At 33.8% G+C, this 17895-nt stretch overlaps 1 protein-coding gene across 4 annotated transcripts in view; it reads right to left on the reverse strand.

Annotated features, from left to right (window-relative positions):
- Positions 1 to 216: 216 nt before the first annotated feature.
- Positions 217 to 17895, reverse strand: part of LOC122020503 (protein FRIGIDA-ESSENTIAL 1-like) — a 38823-nt gene continuing 21144 nt past the window's right edge. Inside the window, exons 2-6 of one of the 4 annotated variants that reach the window (XR_006122238.1) lie at positions 3999 to 4170; positions 3311 to 3519; positions 1869 to 3187; positions 1619 to 1764; positions 217 to 673 (exon numbers count right to left, since the gene is read on the reverse strand). Coding sequence is in view for 1 of the 4 variants with exons in the window: in XM_042578459.1 (XP_042434393.1) it covers positions 1735 to 1764; positions 1869 to 3187; positions 3311 to 3519; positions 3999 to 4170 (1730 nt within the window). In the remaining 3 variants the exon portion in view is untranslated. Of the gene's footprint in view, positions 684 to 1338; positions 1765 to 1868; positions 3188 to 3310; positions 3520 to 3998; positions 4171 to 17895 lie in introns of those variants that run through there. The other 3 variants (XR_006122239.1, XR_006122237.1, XM_042578459.1) reach the window with 3 other exon arrangements.

Here is a 17895-nt window from a genome sequence, read left to right on the forward strand (position 1 = left end):
CATGTATACCGGTCCTTGAATATTGACTCAGATCTCAACTATCCTTTGCTAACATTGTACATTTTGCACTATCATATATGCGTTCACCCTTCATCACAAATAGTAGATTCACTTAATTTTTCACAGACGTTAGAGGTCTTGGGGCTTCAAGAAAAGCCTTGTGGTTTGTTGAACTATATTACTGGTTCATATCATAAGTTGACCATCTATAACTACAATTGCAAATCATGTTATGTACATTTTAATTCTTTTCAAACTCCTATCTCTTCTCCATGTCTTCCTGTAGAATAAATTTATTTTAACTATTAAAATAGAAGCAGTCAAATGCCACACTCACAGGTCATTCTTTGGCCATTTTTTTTTGTCCGTTCAAAATGGGGCAAAAACAAACTTTCCTTCCCTTCCTCGTCAACACATGCATCACTCGAATCTCCTGCAGTAGCACAACAAGGCCGTTCACAGCCATGAGCGACCTCGCAGCCAAAGATGGTGTCACTGGTGGCTGCTGTTCGTGAGGCGGCCACGAGCAGCCTTGCTTGAGACCACAAGGTCCGAGAGGCAGTCACTCACATTGGCAAACTCATTGAAGACTGTCGTTCTCTTTGTTTTTCCCTCCTTGAATTTCTTTTCTTCAATTCACACTTCAAAGTAAAGAGAGCATCAGTCATGATACCTGCATATTCCTACAGATTTAGATTTATTCCACCTGTTAGAAATGTTGACTAGATTTGTATAATTTGTTATAATTCATGACTTAGTTTATATAATTAATAACAAATGAATTAGGGTTCAATTAATTTATTTGTTATGAATTATATAACAATTTAATTAATTACTATTATCGAAGTCAAATTGTTTTAGTCAGACATCATGTGTTAGAGATTGGAAAATTCCGACGCGTCTCAAGATTTTATAACGAGAATCCACTCCAAACCTTTTGTCAAACTTCTGTATCTTCCTTTATCCTAAACATACTAAAATCAGAAAGTCCAGTATATTTAATCTCGTAACAAAATGAGGCACGAGTGCAACCTCTCGATAATCGCTGATTTTAATCTGACCAGAATACAAGAGAAAATTGACAAATTGATAAAGCAAGATTTCGAAAAGCAAGGTACTATGCATTTACAGATACATGTATACAAATTCCCGAGCACCTACCCAAATATGACACTTCATTAGACATAAGAGGATGTGCATAGGCTTCTACCGAAACATATCCTCTCAGCATAATACCAAAAGGTATAACCTTCTTCTTAGGGAAACTTATTTCTCTTATCTGAGTAACCTATTCGGTACTTATATCAGTGAAGCCAATAAGTTATAGCAAATAAGTAGAACAAAAAGCAACACTAATTTAAAAATTAAATGCTTTTGCAAAGACATGCACAAATGTAGACTTGCTTCAATATGTCTATCCATTTAACACAAAATATCCCTGCCGTCTATTAGTCCCATTGGCGGTTTCCTAATTAGTAAAGACATGGAAACTTCCATCTCATTATAACTCGGAAAATTGATGTTTCTCTATGATTTTGACATATAAAGTACACCTGCAACTTCCATAGTCCAGCAAAAAACATGAATAGAAAAGCAGGGAAATGATTTGGATGCTTACCACACATAAATAGCAAGGCCTGGATGTAGGTTTAGTATGCTCACGAAATAATTAGATCACATTCATTAGCAGTGTAGTTATCCACATCTAACTAAACTATCCAAAGATGGAATTTTTCAGGTTTTACTATGCTTGTCTACATAAGCCTGAAAAATGCCAAAAAAAAAAAAAAAAAAAAAAAACAAAGAGTGAGCATTAAATCTTAAAAGATTGGAGTAAAGGGTTATAAATGCGAAGATAGAAAGTGGACCTCCACTAGTTTCAGAAGTTTTGACTTGGAGGAGAATAGATATTGGTCTATTGCCTCTGGTCCATTAGGGACTTGATGCGGTTGCAACACTCCCAAGACTTTATCAGCTGCCTTTTTAACGATCAACTTATGAGTATCCTTGTTCAAGCGGCCCTCCTTCCATGACGGCTTTAGCAACTCTTTCAAAAATTCCACCAAAGCAGAATGGAATATCTTCATTGCCTTTGATTCCATGGAATATTTTACCTTATCTACTCTCAAATTATTCCTGCGTTCTGACTCATTAACAGGTGCAGGATTAGTTAAATCTGGGATTTGCCCTTTCTCTTCCTCTTTTGTAGTAAAACCAGGTGACATAGTGTAGCTAGAATATTCATGCACTTCTTTTCTTATAACAAGGATCCCTTCGCTAGCTGAAGTAAAAGAATTCACAGATTTGCTGGCATCATATCCAGGTCTAACATCTCCGGCTATAAAAGCACCAATTGTATGTTGGCTGTCCGTACTTACAAGAGTACCTTTTGGAGAAGTAGAAGTTAAAACTCGTTTTGGATGGTCAATGCTATCGACAAATGGATCATATTGGCTTTCACAAAAAGGTTTATAAAAAGGTGCAAGGGAAAATGAGGGTTGAAAAGGTACAGACGTTTCCCAAGCATTTTCTTGAAGTTTTTGTTCCACAGAAATATTTACTGGCGGAGATCCTTGACTTAATCTTGTGCCCACTTGAGCAAATGAATGAAGTGATTCAATTGCAGGTGATTCCCGAAGTGAATGAGTAGAGTAGACAAATTTTGATTTGATGGAGCTACTTAAGCCAGAAGTGTGTGAACCATGAAGTGTGAAATGGCTTGGCTGATATTGTCTAGCAAGGTCATCTGGCTTTTTCCCAATAGAATAGATGTCACAGCTATCATTGTGTACATTAAGAAGCATAGAGGATCCACCCACAGAACAAATAGATTCTGAAGTCAATGGATTCTTTATCAAAGAAGATGCATCATATCTATGCTCTCCGCTGGGCATTTCCTTGTACATCATTCGTTCACTTGAAACATGACGAGATGAAATTTCAACACTTGATGAGTATCTATCTTCACTAAAATCGGTATAAGGTATAGGCACATCTGTTACTGTACAGTTTTGTTGGAACTTTGGCTGCCTTGTTCCAGCCACTTGAAAATGTTCATCATTCTTAGATGCCTGAGAATTGGTGTCCTTGAATTGAGAAAATCCATGTGTTTCCCCACCATATGTCTGAACAAGGGCTCGATGCAAAAGAAAATCTGATTTTGTTAAATTTCCCATATTTGGCATACCTATCAAATCAATGAAACCTCATTTTCAACCATAACATAATATAGTAAACCAACAAGTATTCCTTCAAGTAATCTCTATGCAAAAAAAAAAAAACAACAACAGCATATGTTCATACTTCATACCTTTGCAATCAATGGCATCTTTAGTAGTCCTATCTTCCTGTGTCCCCTGATTGGCATAGTCAACCACCTCTTTCTTGTGAAGAAATTTACAAGAGCTTCCCTTGATGCACCAACCTCTAGCAAAAAAGTTACATATAATTGCAGGATTTTTACTCTCATGCTGAATACAGGGAGAGGAGCTCCTTGGTCTTCTTTGTGAAGTAGGCTGGCTGAAATGGATGCTGATTATATTTTCTAAAACAAGGATAGGATAAAAGGGAGAAGTAAAGATAAGAGTGCAATCCTACTGTTACGTGAGTCCTAATTTCTGCAAGGAGTTGGCTACTAAAGGTGGCATCCAACATAACATCTAATTACCAATGCATTAAGTCCTTCAGGAAACAGATTGTTAACTTTGAATTCTAATTTATCTCAAAGGAGTTGACTATTATAACTAGAATTAACTAACGTACATCCAACTGTGGTGTATTAATCCTAGGAGGCTTATCATTTCATTTTTGGAATGGATATATGATGTTTTTTTTTGCCATACAACTATCTTTTAATTCACTAAAATTGATTTGTCGAGTAAGATAGAGACCAACGAATAGCATCTTCAAACTATAATCACAACTAACTTGAATATCTGAGTGAAAATTGATTTTGGAGATTGTTCAAATTGACTACTAGGTTTTGTCGAAAACCTTACCTGAGATCATTATTGTTTTCAGAAGTCTGTTTGATATGTAACTTAGATGGAGAATGATTGACAAGGTTGCCACCCTTAAGATACTCAGCTTGAGAATTGGCTGAATTGACAAAAGAATTCGCGGGATTGGAAGATGGTTCCTTGAGACAGCCTTCATGCTTTGTGCTTGTATCTACATGAAAGGGACAATCACAAAGACAGTCAAACATCATCAGGGAAATGGAAGAGGAAGCCAACTCCAAGATTAAAAATTTCCAAGGTAACTACAATTGAGCCCATCTGGGCTGCAATTATAGATAGAGCATTGACTTATCCACGAAAGTTGTATCGAAGGTGACTAGGAAACAAAAAAACAAAATCGGTATAAAAGGTTTGCTTGAGAAACAAAAAGACCACGAATTAAGGGTGCTTACTGTGGTTTTACAGTGTATATAGGTTGGCGTTGGATGAAGTTTCATTTTTTGTTGGGAAAAATTAAAATTAATTGAACTGCTAAAAAACTGATTAGATAGTTGTTAAGAACTTAAAACATTATTAATTATCATTAGATATTGTTCACAACCATCACTTAACTAATAACATATCATAAATGTGAGTGAAGTGTCTATCACATAGAAACATGCCATGCAATAAAAAACCATTCGTACTTTATGAACATGTTTAAATAATATTCTCTAGGAAGAAAGTCATCTAATAAGTCATCATAAACATCCTAAATGATCATTTGATTCTTCATAGATATCATCTGCACCCTTCCTGTGAGTCTGTGTTCTAGTTAATTAATATTTCTTTGCTAAGCTAGGGAAGAAATAAACTAATTTAGTCCAACAACACTAGTTGTTAATACATTGTAAGGCATGGGTGTCATGCATATTGTGAATCATAGCTTGTTGTCGAACAACACTAGTTGTTAATACATTGTAAGGCATGGGTGTCATGCATATTGTGAATCATAGCTTGTTGATTAATGCAACACATCCTGAGTTTCTATATGACGGTGTAAATCTATTACAAATATATTCAATTCTAGAATTGCTCTTAGGACTCAAAAATTTTTCAATTGATTATTAGTGCTTATAAAGGAGAGGCTTCGCGCAACAGTAAAATTATTGATTTATGACCTAAAGGTTGAGGGTTCGAATCCTGGAAACAATCTCTTACAAAAAACAGGATAAGACTGCGTATAATAGATCCTTCCCTAGGATCCCGCATGGCAAGAGCTTCATGCACCGAGCTGCCCTTTTAATTATCAGTGCTTATAAAAGTTGTCCTTAGATTGTACTTTCTCACAAAATGAAAAATCTTTTATATGTTTTTCCTCTCATGAAACACTGGATTGGAACTAATTTGTGTTGCAATTTGATTATCACAATATAACTTCATTAGTTCAACATGATTGATACCCAACTTTCTCATTAGCTATTTAAGCCAAAGAAATCCACTTGTTGCACGATTCATTGCAACTGCCATTGTACTTGATTTTGCCACTACATATGTATATTTTTTTTCCTTTTGCACTGAGGTATTAAGTTTCCTTCCAAAGGAACTAGTTTCCAATGCAACACTACTATTTTATCTATTATAGCTCATCTCAAACTTGGATTAGATAGAGCAAATTATATAGACTGGGAATCTTAATCGAAGCCAAAGAAAAAGCATAAATAGTGATAGGAAGCATAAGAGAGGTAATGTGAAGGTGTGAGGAGGTGCACTTACGAGAACCCTTCCTTGCACGAATAAGAAGGTTAAGTTCGGATGTACAATATAATATTGAAAGAAAACGTAAGAGGATCAGATTGTGTATGTTGTAGGTTTGTAAAGGCTTAGTTTACCATAGTGTGATGATGTGAAACCAACAAAATAAGTAACATCACGAGAAAAGACAATAGAAAAAAATGAAAATCACGAAGGAAGAAGCAGACTCAACCTCGGTTTGGAATTGATAATTCAACGGTTCAAAAAATCTCGACCCTTTACCTTAATCTTCAAAGGTAGTTACAGTTCACGGTTTGAAACTGCCAATTACAATTCGGTTCACAATTCAAGGAGGTTTAAGAATATTATTTATATATTAATTTTAAAAAAAAATTAAAAAATAAAGACTTAAATTTATTTAAATTACCTACATATCCACTTAGGGCACAGGACAATGAAAGCTCACGTAATTTACTTACCTTTTTACCCTTATTATCTTAAGAAGTGACGTCATTTAGGATTTAGGATTTATTTCCGGTTCCTGTAGTAATAATTCCTTCGGGCTTCAACATAAAAAACATTCTAAAAATTATATTTTTTTTTAGTAACTCTCGTCTAATAATAAAGTAATACCTAGGCCTCTAAAGTGTCGGAGATAAACTAAATGTATGTTCTACAACAATGGTTTGCCACTAGAGAAGATAAAATCTTCTTTGTTATGATAGAAAGAGTGGAATAACTTTAGATATTCTACTATCACTATCGTAAAATATTAAAATCCGACTCGCTGTATATTTCATTGAAATAAAAATAAGTCGAAAAATAATTCTCAAGTTTCAAACTGGAACTTGAGGATACTCATAGATATTTTTCTCATAGTAAAAGTTATGCCTTTGTGAATTTTAAATTATTAATACTACTAATATTCTATGTTTCAACCACATTACCTTTTAATCCATATTTTAAATTATAATCTTTGTAAATAACATATAAATTATTTCTAGTATTTTATACAATAAAAATCAAATAGGAGAAGAAAATTTTTTAAATGGAATTAAAGCATAATAATACAAAACTAACATCTTATGCAAAACATCTATTTTAGGATAAGACAAATGCAACTAAATAAATATCATGTATATAATAAAAATAATTCTCTTATTTTGCATTCATTGCTAACTCTCTAGGAGATAAAAATTCATTCATGATATATTGATTTAAAATTATATTTATGCTACAAAAATTCATTATAACTAAATGAGAAGTGGGAATTAAACAATTTTACATTTTTCACAAATACTACTTCATATATTCCGTTAGTGTGAATATATATATATATATATATATATATATATATATATATAAAACATTTTATGCAAAAAAAATGAATAAAATAATCCTCTATATTGAAATTAATTATGTTAAATTCTAACGTGTTAGTGCATCACATAAAAATTTTTTAGGTCTCATTTCATTATACTAGGATGTAATCATAAATAAAAAAATACAATTTAAATTGATCTAATTTGATTTTTTTTTTTAGTTTTTAAGCTATCTTAGACGTATAAATTTAAAGCAAGACATACACATCGAATATAAAAATATAAACCACTAATAGCAAGTTAACATACAATTTTAAGTTCTTCAATACTAGTAGTATCATAACTAGCATTATCAAATAATATTAAAAATATTTTAGAAGTTAATCTGTATTCTTTTAAAATTAAGCACATCAATTAAGATATTATGTGTAGTGTGTTCTTCATCAAAAACTTGATATGTTAATAAACGTTTTTAGGTCAACAAAGAATTATCAATTCAATGGCAAGTTACACTCGTATATAAATGAGTTTACCAATACTGTTACAACAACAACAATCAATCCTTATCCCATTAGATGGGGTCGGCTATATGGATCCTTTTACGCCATTGAGCTCTATCTCCAACTATATCATCATCTATACTTAAATAAATTTTATCTTGTTTTATTCTTGCTAACCAAGTCATTTTTTATTTTCCTCTTCCTCATTTGATATACGTATTTGTCATAGTTTCATATCATCTAATTGAAGCATTCATTGGTCGTAGTACATGCTCGTACCATCTTAAACGTGTCTGTTTTCCGTTAATAGATGTAGTTCCGACTTTATCTCTAATGCTCTCATTTCTTATTCTATCTATTCTCGTATGTCCACACATCCATCTTAACATCCTTATCTCTGCAACTCTCATCTTCTGCTCATGTGCTCGAGTCATAGCCCGACATTCAGCTCCATATAACATAGTAGGTCTAACTACGGTTTTGTAGAATTTTCCTTTAAGTTTTAAAAGTACTTTACAGTCATAAAAAACATCTGACGCTCTCCTCCATTTCAACCATTCTTGTATTGTATGTACGACATTTCTCTCAATCCCTTCACCATTTTACAAAAATGATCATAAATATCTAAAGCACTCGGTTCCAAACAACTCGTCATCTCCTATCTTAACAATTGTCTCATTATATCTAATATTGTTAAACTTAAATTCCATATATTCTGTCTTTATTCTACTAAGCATAAAACCTTTCCCTTATAATGTTTCCTGCTAAAATTCTAGTTTAGCATTTACTCCTTCACGTGTTTCATCTACCAAAACAATATCATCTGCAAACAGCATGCACCACAATACTATGTCTTGAATTTGTGTAGTGAGTTTATTCATAATTAGTGTAAAAAGATCGAGACTTAGAGTTAATCCTTGATGTAACTCTATCTTTATTAGACATACTTCAGTTACTCTGTCTGAAGTCTTTACTCTAGTCGTTACATCCTCATACATATCCTTAATTAGTTCAATATATGTTACGTTAACACATCCCTTTTCTAGAATTCTCTATATAATTTCTTTTAAGACTCTATGATAAGTTTTTTTTAAGTCAATGAATATCATGTGTAGATCTTGTTTTTGCTCCCGATATTTTTCAATTAATTATCTAAAAAGATAATTAATTGACTCATTAGCTTTTGCTTCTATTGTCGACCTTTCAAACATGAACCCAAATTGATTTTCGATCATGTCTCCTTCCTTAATCTTTTTTCTATTACTTTTTCCCAAAGTTTCGTGGTATGACTCATTAGTTTAATACCCCTATAGTTTACACAATTTTGTATGTCTCCCTTGTTCTTATATAAGGGAACTAGAGTACTTATCCAGATCAGGTATTTTTTTCGTATTCAATATTATATTAAATAATTTTGTAAGTCATTTAATACCTTGTTTCCCTAAGCACTTTCATACCTCTATCGGAATATCATCTGGTCCAACGATTTTTCCATTGTGCATCTCATTTAAAGTTTGTTTTATTTCTGAAGTTTGAATTCTACGATAAAAATTAAAATTTCTATACTCATTTGACCTACTTAAATTACCTAAGTTAAGTTGGTCACCTAAACCTTCATTAATAAGTTGGTGAAAATACTTCCTCCACCGCTCTTATATTTCTCCATCATTTACTAGTACCCTATTACATTTATTTTTAATATATTTTATTTGGATAAGATCTCTTGTCTTCCTTTCTCTCACTTTAGCTATTCTATAAATGTATCTTTCCTCTTCTTTTGTATTCAATTTTTGATATAATCGTTCAAAAATTTCATTCTTTACTTCATTCACTACTCTCTGAGCTTCTTTCTTAGGTATTGTATAGTTTTTTAAGTTTTCCTCGTTCTTACAAATATATATTCCTTATAAACTATTCATTTTTCCTTCATTTTATCTGGTACATTCTCATTCCACCACCAAGATTCCTTACTTAGTGTGCATGTCCCTTTGACTCACCAAGTACACTCTTAGCTACTATTTTTAACTTTGATATCATTTTATCTCATGTCGTATTAGAATCACCATATATTTCACTTAATGCTTATACTCTTATCTTCTCCTTCAATATATTTTGCTTCCCATCCTTTAACTTCCACCACTTAATTCTAGGAGTCGTATATATTTTCTTTCTATTGATATTATGCTTGAGGCGTATATATGTAGGATCGAAAGAGTGCGATAGAGAGGGGGGTGAATATCGCGCGTTTAAAAACTCTTTTATTTTTCTTTTTTAAAAACAAAGTAACAGCGGAAAATAGAGACTTGTTTCAGTTACTTGGTTCGGATCCTACGTCGACTCCTACTCCAAGACCCGTGATCCTTGATCGCACCGTTGGGCAATTCACTAAAACTCTTCTTTCTGAATAGTGCGTACAATGCAAGCTTTAAAGTAAATGTATACCGACACTATATGGGAGATGAAGCTTGGTCGGCACTTGAACGAAGTAGACGCTTGCTTAAAGACGGGTTGCAGAGTAGTAGCACGAACAGAGAGTTTCTACAGCGATGAACAGATAACTTCGTTACTTCCTCAGACCTCGAGCTCCACTTTTATAAGAATCAGTACTGTTCAGTCGACCGATTCTTGGGTTTGATCGACCGAACCCGCTCCCTGCCTTCTTTGCTGAGATATGATCCTCGGGCATTAATGATGTTTAATGGTTTGGTCGATCAAACCCAAGAATCGGTCGACCGAACAGTACTGATTCTTATAAAAGTGGAGCTCGAGGTCTGAGGAAGTAACGAAGTTATCTGTTCATCGCTGTAGAAACTCTCTGTTCGTGCTACTACTCTGCAACCCGTCTTTAAGCAAGCGTCTACTTTGTTCAAGTGCCGACCAAGCTTCATCTCCCATATAGTGTCGGTATACATTTACTTTAAAGCTTGCATTGTACGCACTATTCAGAAAGAAGAGTTTTAGTGAATTGCCCAACGGTGCGATCAAGGATCGCGGGTCTTGGAGTAGGAGTCGACATAGGATCCGAACCAAGTAACTGAAACGAGTCTCTATTTTCCGCTGTTACTTTGTTTTTAAAAAAGAAAAATAAAAGAGTTTTTAAACGCGCGATATTCACCCCCCTCTCTATCGCACTCTTTCGATCCTACATATATACACCTCAAGCATAATATCAATAGAAAGAAAATATATACGACTCCTAGAATTAAGTAGTGGAAGTTAAAGGATGGGAAGCAAAATATATTGTAGGTTTTCTTTCGCAATCAACCAGTTTCAGAACACAAACTAAAGGGTCATATATCTTTAAAATATGCACAATACTGCTCCAAAATCTAAGTGTCATGATGATTTTAGCTACCTTCTTCCCCGCCGCTTCTTTTGCCCATTACTCTCTGTCCAATCCTTTGAAATGAACATTTTTCTTAAATTTTGCTAGTGCATCATTTCAAGAGTGAGAAAAGCAATAGCAAATCTTGTGACACCCGCCCGACAAAGCTCTTTTTGTCTTGTGATTTGCCTCAACATATTTACCATGCCGGGGCGAACATAAATGTATGCATTCACACTCATTGCCTTCTTCAATGTTACTTTAAAATCAGGCAATTCCCCAATATCTTCTAAGATCAAGTCGATGCAGTGAGCAGCACAAGGAGTCCAATACAAGTTGGGCATTTTTGCTTCTAATAATTTTCCTACAAAAGATGTTAGAAAACTAGCTAATTTTAACATATATAAGAAAAAACATAATAATAAGAAAAAATTAAATAAATTCTTAACAGCAAGCACATTGTTACTTGCACTATCCGTAACAACTTGAATAACATTTACTTCTCCTACACGCTCCATTAATCGATCAAGTAACTGAAATATTTTCTCTCTAGTTTTTGCATAATCAGAAGCATCAACCGATTCGATGAAAACTGAACCTTTAGGAGAATTCACTAAAAAATTAATCAATGTCCTCTGCCTTTTGTCTGTCCACCCATCTGCCATCAAACTACAATCATACTTTGCCCATTCTGTTTCACACGACTTAATGTAATCATTAATCACACTATCAACAGCCTTTTTTATAAAAGGAACATGCACCTCATGATAACTAGGTCCTTTTAGACCTACACCATATTGGCCAACCAAATCCAACATCCTTTTGAAGCTTGAATAATTAACGACATTAAAAAGAATTGTCGAATCATACATCCACTCAGTTATAGCCATACAAGTTTTTTCCTTCAATTCTTTCTTATATGCCTCATTTATCGTAGTTCGCCTCTCTTTATCCTTTCTACTTTCAACATTTTTTGCACATTAGGAGCAAAATACGTATCCATTAGACCTATTTGTCTTAGCCTTTTATGCATATTCACTGATCTAGAACTTGTACTTGTACTTATAGGTGGTACAGCTTTAGCTCCAATATCATCTATATCAATATCATCACCAAGAGGGTCTACATCCTCAAAGTCCAATGTCGCAAGTTTAGAAAGATTGCTTTTCTCCGCCTTTTTCTCCTTGAAATTTTTTATTTCTTCACGTACATGAGACAGACATTTTTTGCAAGTCGTAGTATTTCGAAACCTCCCAACAAGATGTTGTTTTGCATGATAGATACCTCATTTTGTAACTTTTTGACAAAAAATACAAATCAAATCATTTTTGTTATTCGGATTAACTTTGAAAATAATTCCATTTCGGGTCTTTTGATATATATGTTGGAGTATTACTACTACCTTCCATGATAATTAAACAAGAAAATAACGTAAAAAAATTAAAAACAAAATAAAAAAATACTTTAATGAATTAATGGAATGGAAAAGTACTGTACCTAGCACCAACAATAATAGAAAAATACTGTATCACTAGTACCAGTAATAGAAGAATAGGAAAAAAAAAGAAAAAAAAAAATCAGGACCAACAACAAAATAAAAAACTGGATAGCAATTTTTTACAGTACCAGCAACAGGAAACAAAAAATAAAAACAAAAACTGGAAAAAAAAAACGGGACAGCAGCAGCAGTTTTGCTGTCAACAAGAAGGGAAAAAGAAAAGAAAACAGAGGAAGAAGATATAACAAAGAGAAGAAAACGAAGGTGATGAAAAAACGTTGAAATATTGAGTAGTGAAAACTGAAAACGAAGAAGAGAAGAAGAGAAGAAATAACAGAAAAAGAAGAGAAAAAGCGAAGGAGCGAAGAAGAAGATTACAAAAGAAGAAGAAGAGAAGAAGAAGATGAAGTGAAGAATAGAAAAACAAAAAAAAAAGGAAAAAACACATACCTGGGCAATGACACGACTCAGCAGCGGCGACGGTGGCAACGACAGAGGAAATACCTGGGCGACTCTTCTTCAAATTCAGGTTTCTTCTTCTTCTTCTTCTTCTAATTCTTTTCTTCTTCCCTTTTATCCTTTTCTTCTTCGTGCCCTAGTTCCAAATTAAATTAGGTTTGAAATGTTTTTTTGGTTAGAAATCTGGAAATCGTTAACGTGAACGATTGAGCGATGCGCTTCGATCGCGCTTCGTTGAGGCGCGAAGGAGCCCTAGGCACGCGCTTGACGAACAACGCCCGCCTCACGTCGGAGAAAGCGTTTTTCCCAGCACCTTGTGCGCCTAATGCCTTGGGCGCGCCTCGGGCGTGCCTTTAACAACCTAGCATATAATTTTAACTTAGAAAAAGCTTGTTATAGAGTCCAAAGAATTTTATATGAAAAGAGGTGCTAGGGTAGCGTACATTAAAAAAATTAAGAATACATATGAGAATGTAATGATAAGAATATAAACACCAAGCAGATTAACAGAAGTGTTTCCTATAAAATAGGGTTATTCAACATCAGCTCTAAATTTATATCTTTTTACTATAGATGAACTCACTCGACACATACAAGATACGTTACCATCGTACAAATTTTTGGCAGATGACATTGTTTTAGTCAATGATGATATTATTTTGGTCGATGAGACATATAAAGTAAAGAGTGTAAGTGTTCGTTGTGATCATAAGGTACATCTAAACCTTAAAGAAAAGTTTTTACAAATCGACAATTAAACATGCTATATTATATGGAGCTGGATGTTGGGTTATGAAGCAAGCACAGAAGCATGAGATGAATCGCAGAGATGAGAATATTAAGGTGGATGTGCAGATATATAAGGATGAATAAGATAAGAAATGAGATCATTAAAAAGAAAGTTGAACTTGCACTTGCACTTATTAAAGAAAAACTACGAGAGACGTGTATAAGATGGTACAAACATGTACTTAGATGATTAATAAATATCTCAATTAGGTAATGAGAAAACACGACAAATGCACACATTAAGAAAGAGAAAAGACAAAAAAAACACTTAGTTAACAACCATAAAATACAATAAAATTCATTTATATATAAATAAGGATATAGTAGAAGATTAAGTCTAATGTCATAAGAGGATCTATATAGTCAATCCCAATTAGTGGAATAAAAACTTAGTCGTTCTTGTTATTGATCATATTAAATCATATTTAATCTCCTGTCATGTGCATCTAGTAATTATTTTTTAATTTTACTTCTTTTTATTGGATTTTTATATAAAATTCTTCACATAATCTATCTTAGACTACATTATAAGATTTTTCTAAGTTAAAAATAATATGTGTTCAATCAGTTGTTTAAGAAAATATATAGTTTCTATTGTTATCCTTAACATGAATCCAAATTAATTTTTTGGTCACGGTCTCCTACCTTAATTTTTTTCTGTCATTCTTTTTTAAAATTTCATTGTATGACTCATTACCTTAACGACCTTATATAGACACACACAAACAATGTATAAAACTATAATAGATGAATATTTCATGAATAACTACATAAAATAGTAAATTATTTATAAATTTTAATTTGCAATCATAGTAGATTGAACTATTGAATAAGTGAATTAATTAAATAAATCAGGCAGCAAAATAAATTTGGCAGCAAGTTGGAGAGAATAGGTGTTTTTTTTTCAAAAAAAAACATTCACTAAACCAGATTATCTATATGAAAAGTAATTGATATTTCCAAAGGTTTACACTAATTCTTTGAAGCAACATATATGATAGAAAAAAACTATCATACTAATTCTTTGAACCAACATATATGATAAAAAAAACTATCTTCAAGGAGGCATGAAAGTTTTCCCCTATGCTGACGGTAAACACACAACTTTCATTCCACCTATCCACGTATGTTTGAGCTTCTATATGTGAGAAGTTAATAAAATGGTAACTCGGTGCACAAAGCTTCATCTAATGCAAGTCTCGAGAAAGAGTTGGACTACATTGAATCTATTATACACAATCTTACCTTGCATTTTTTCAAGAGGTTGGTTCCACGACTCGAACTTGTTACCTAAGGCTACATAGCAACAACTTATCATTGTGTTAAGACTCCCTTTCATATGATGACCTCACATCATAAGTTGGATAAGACATATTATAGGAAAACTAATAATCAAAGATTTAGAACATGAAACATAAGAACCCCCACTGATAAATCAATGAATGTAGTAGATGTGATGATTAAGAGAAGAATTAGTATTTTATATGTATAAGAGACAAAATGGGTAAGCGAAAAAGCATAAATGATAGAGAATTCAAGTTTTAAGTTATGATATATAGGAAAAAGTAAAACAAAAAATGGAATGGGTATTGTTATAGATAGTTCGTTAAAAAATAAAGTTGTAGGAATAGTTAGAAAAGAAGATAGAATTATAGCTCTTAAGATGATAATGGCGAAATAAACTATAAATGTAATTAACATATATGCATTGCAGGTAGGATTAGATGAAACTACCAAATCAAGATTTTGGAATGACCTAAATGAAGAAGTATAAAACATATTGGCAAATGAAATGATTTTAATAGGAGGTAATTTAAATGGGCATGTCAAAGTGAAAAATGAGAAATATGAGAGTATACATGGAGTTATCAGATTGGAACAAGAAATAAAAAAGGAAAAACTATATTGGATTTTGCAATAGCACATAACCTTATATTAGCTAATACATTTTTTAAGAAAAGAGAAGAACACTTGGTAATGTTCAAAAGAGGAAATCATAAATTGACTTTCTTATGATTAGGAAGAGAGATAGAAAGATTTGTAAATATTGCAAGGCATCCCTAGAGAAAGCTTAACAACTCAATATATGTTAGTAGTGTTGGATATACACCTCAAGCACAGTATTAATAGAAAGAAAATATATACGACTCCTAGAATTAAATGGTAGAAATTAAAGGATGAGAAGCAAAATATATTAAAGGAGAAAGCAAAAGTATATACATTAGGTGAAATATACGGTGACTCTAATACGATATGGGATAAGATAGTATTAAAGTTGAAAATGTAAGTTACCCTGGTAAGTTTTGATGTGATCAACCGAGTTAAGTTAGACTCTGTAGTTTAATGCCTTGTGTTTAAGTGTGCAAGTACTTAGGAACATAAGAAGTCGAGCAGAAGACGCAATGAGCGAGAAGGATGACACAAGAAGCGAGTTGATGGGCTCAATGCATCCGAGGAATGAGAAGCTGCGAAAGAGTACATCAGTGGACAAGAAGGACGTGCTCGACGCTTCCGAGAGATGAGAAGCCGGGGAGGAAGAGTGCTCGAGGAGAAGGCCGGAGCTGGGTTCGGGTTAGCTCAACTCCGGATGGCTGGAAGATCACCCAAGCAACCAGACAAGTCAACTTGAGTTAACTGTGTCCAAGCGCCCAAGTCCACGCACCCGGATGTCCCGGCCACGTCAACGAACCGTTAGAGTGAGGATCAAGTTAGAGTCCACGTTAGCAATATTCCAGACGCCCGGACTTAATCCAAGTGCCCAGGACCCGATAAACTATCAACGAAGAGTTGTTGTAGAATGGATTGAGGCGACCATGTCCAAGCGCCCGGACCTGGTCCAAGCACCCAGGAGCTTAGCCAACGGCTAACTTCAACCAGTAGGCTATAAATAGATCCCTTGTCTTCGAAGTTCAGTACAACACACTCATTCTTAACTTCTGTACGTTGTTTTTAGTGTTTTACGCTTTAAACGCTTGTACGAGACTACTCTTGGAAGATCATTTTAGTGGAGATTTTTCATTCCTTTGGATTAACAACATGCTTGGTTGCAAACCAAGTAACTCTTGCCTCTTCTTTATTTTTTTTATGTTATTATTGTTTTTAATTAACCTGCATTGTGTGCTTGCTAAGTAAGTAGCAAGAGAAAGTTCTTATTTACTATTGCAAGTTATTCACCCCTTCTAGCTGGCCTACATGGGACCACTAACAAGAAGGAAATGACCGATCTAGCATCTACCCGCCAAAGTTCAAGGGAGAATTTGCCACATGGAAAAATAAAATGGAAATATTTTTTAAAACTGATTTTGAAATTTTGCTAACTATTAAATATGACTATGTAGCACCTAGAGTTCAGCACAGAAAAAAAAAAGAACACCTTTGGAGCAAAAAAGAGCAGAACAACTTTGTGGCGAACGACAAAGCAAAATTCCATCTATTGAGTGCTCTTCTGCCCTAAGAAGTCAATCGGATCAATAGCTACGACTCAGCTAAAGAACTTTGGGAGAAGTTCCTAAAGCTACACGAAAGGACATCGGAGACTAAACTCACAAGATGGGACCTGCTCCGAAACCAACTCAGCAATCTCCAGATGGAAAAGTAAGAGATTGCTCGTCTACACGCAAGAATTAAGGAGTTGATCACTGAACTAACGTATCTCGGAGAAATGGTAATAAATCGAGATTTGCTAAGGTATGTGCTAAATGTGTTTCCGAGAACTCCCGCATGAGATTTGCTAAGGTATGCGCAGGTCTAAAGGAACCAAGTCAAAACCAAGCATTGAAAGCTAACCAGAAAGATGAACCAAATTCTAACACATCACTTGACGAAGACGAAGCAGCTTTTAGGTAAGGAAGTTTTCAAAGTTTTTTAAATATAATAACTTTGACAAGAAACCGGCCAACAAGATCCTCCGGACAAAAAGGAAAGTCATATGCTAAGAAGAACGACACATCAAGGATAACTGTCCGAAACTCAAAAGGGAAAAGAAAAGGGGCAAAGACGATCAAAGAACAAGAATCTCAAGGCGACTTAGGACAAAACGTCATCATACGAATCCAAGATGGAGCAATACGTTGAACTAGCATTAATGGCAAGTTGACAAGAAGGAGAAGCAAATGAAACTTCATCTGAGATAAGCATCGAGAACATCAATGAATGGGGAGCTTCAAATTACGAGTCTAACAAGGTAAGTGAGGTACGATTCTTACTTCCTGATCAGCTTTATGAGACAATTAAAATGCTTTCTAGATCATTATTTAAATTGCAAATTAAATATATGAATTTAAAAAAAGAAAACAATGATTTAAAAATA

Source organism: Zingiber officinale, chromosome 9A (genome assembly GCF_018446385.1).
Source record: "Zingiber officinale cultivar Zhangliang chromosome 9A, Zo_v1.1, whole genome shotgun sequence".
In the NCBI taxonomy this organism is placed as follows: Eukaryota; Viridiplantae; Streptophyta; class Magnoliopsida; order Zingiberales; family Zingiberaceae; genus Zingiber; species Zingiber officinale.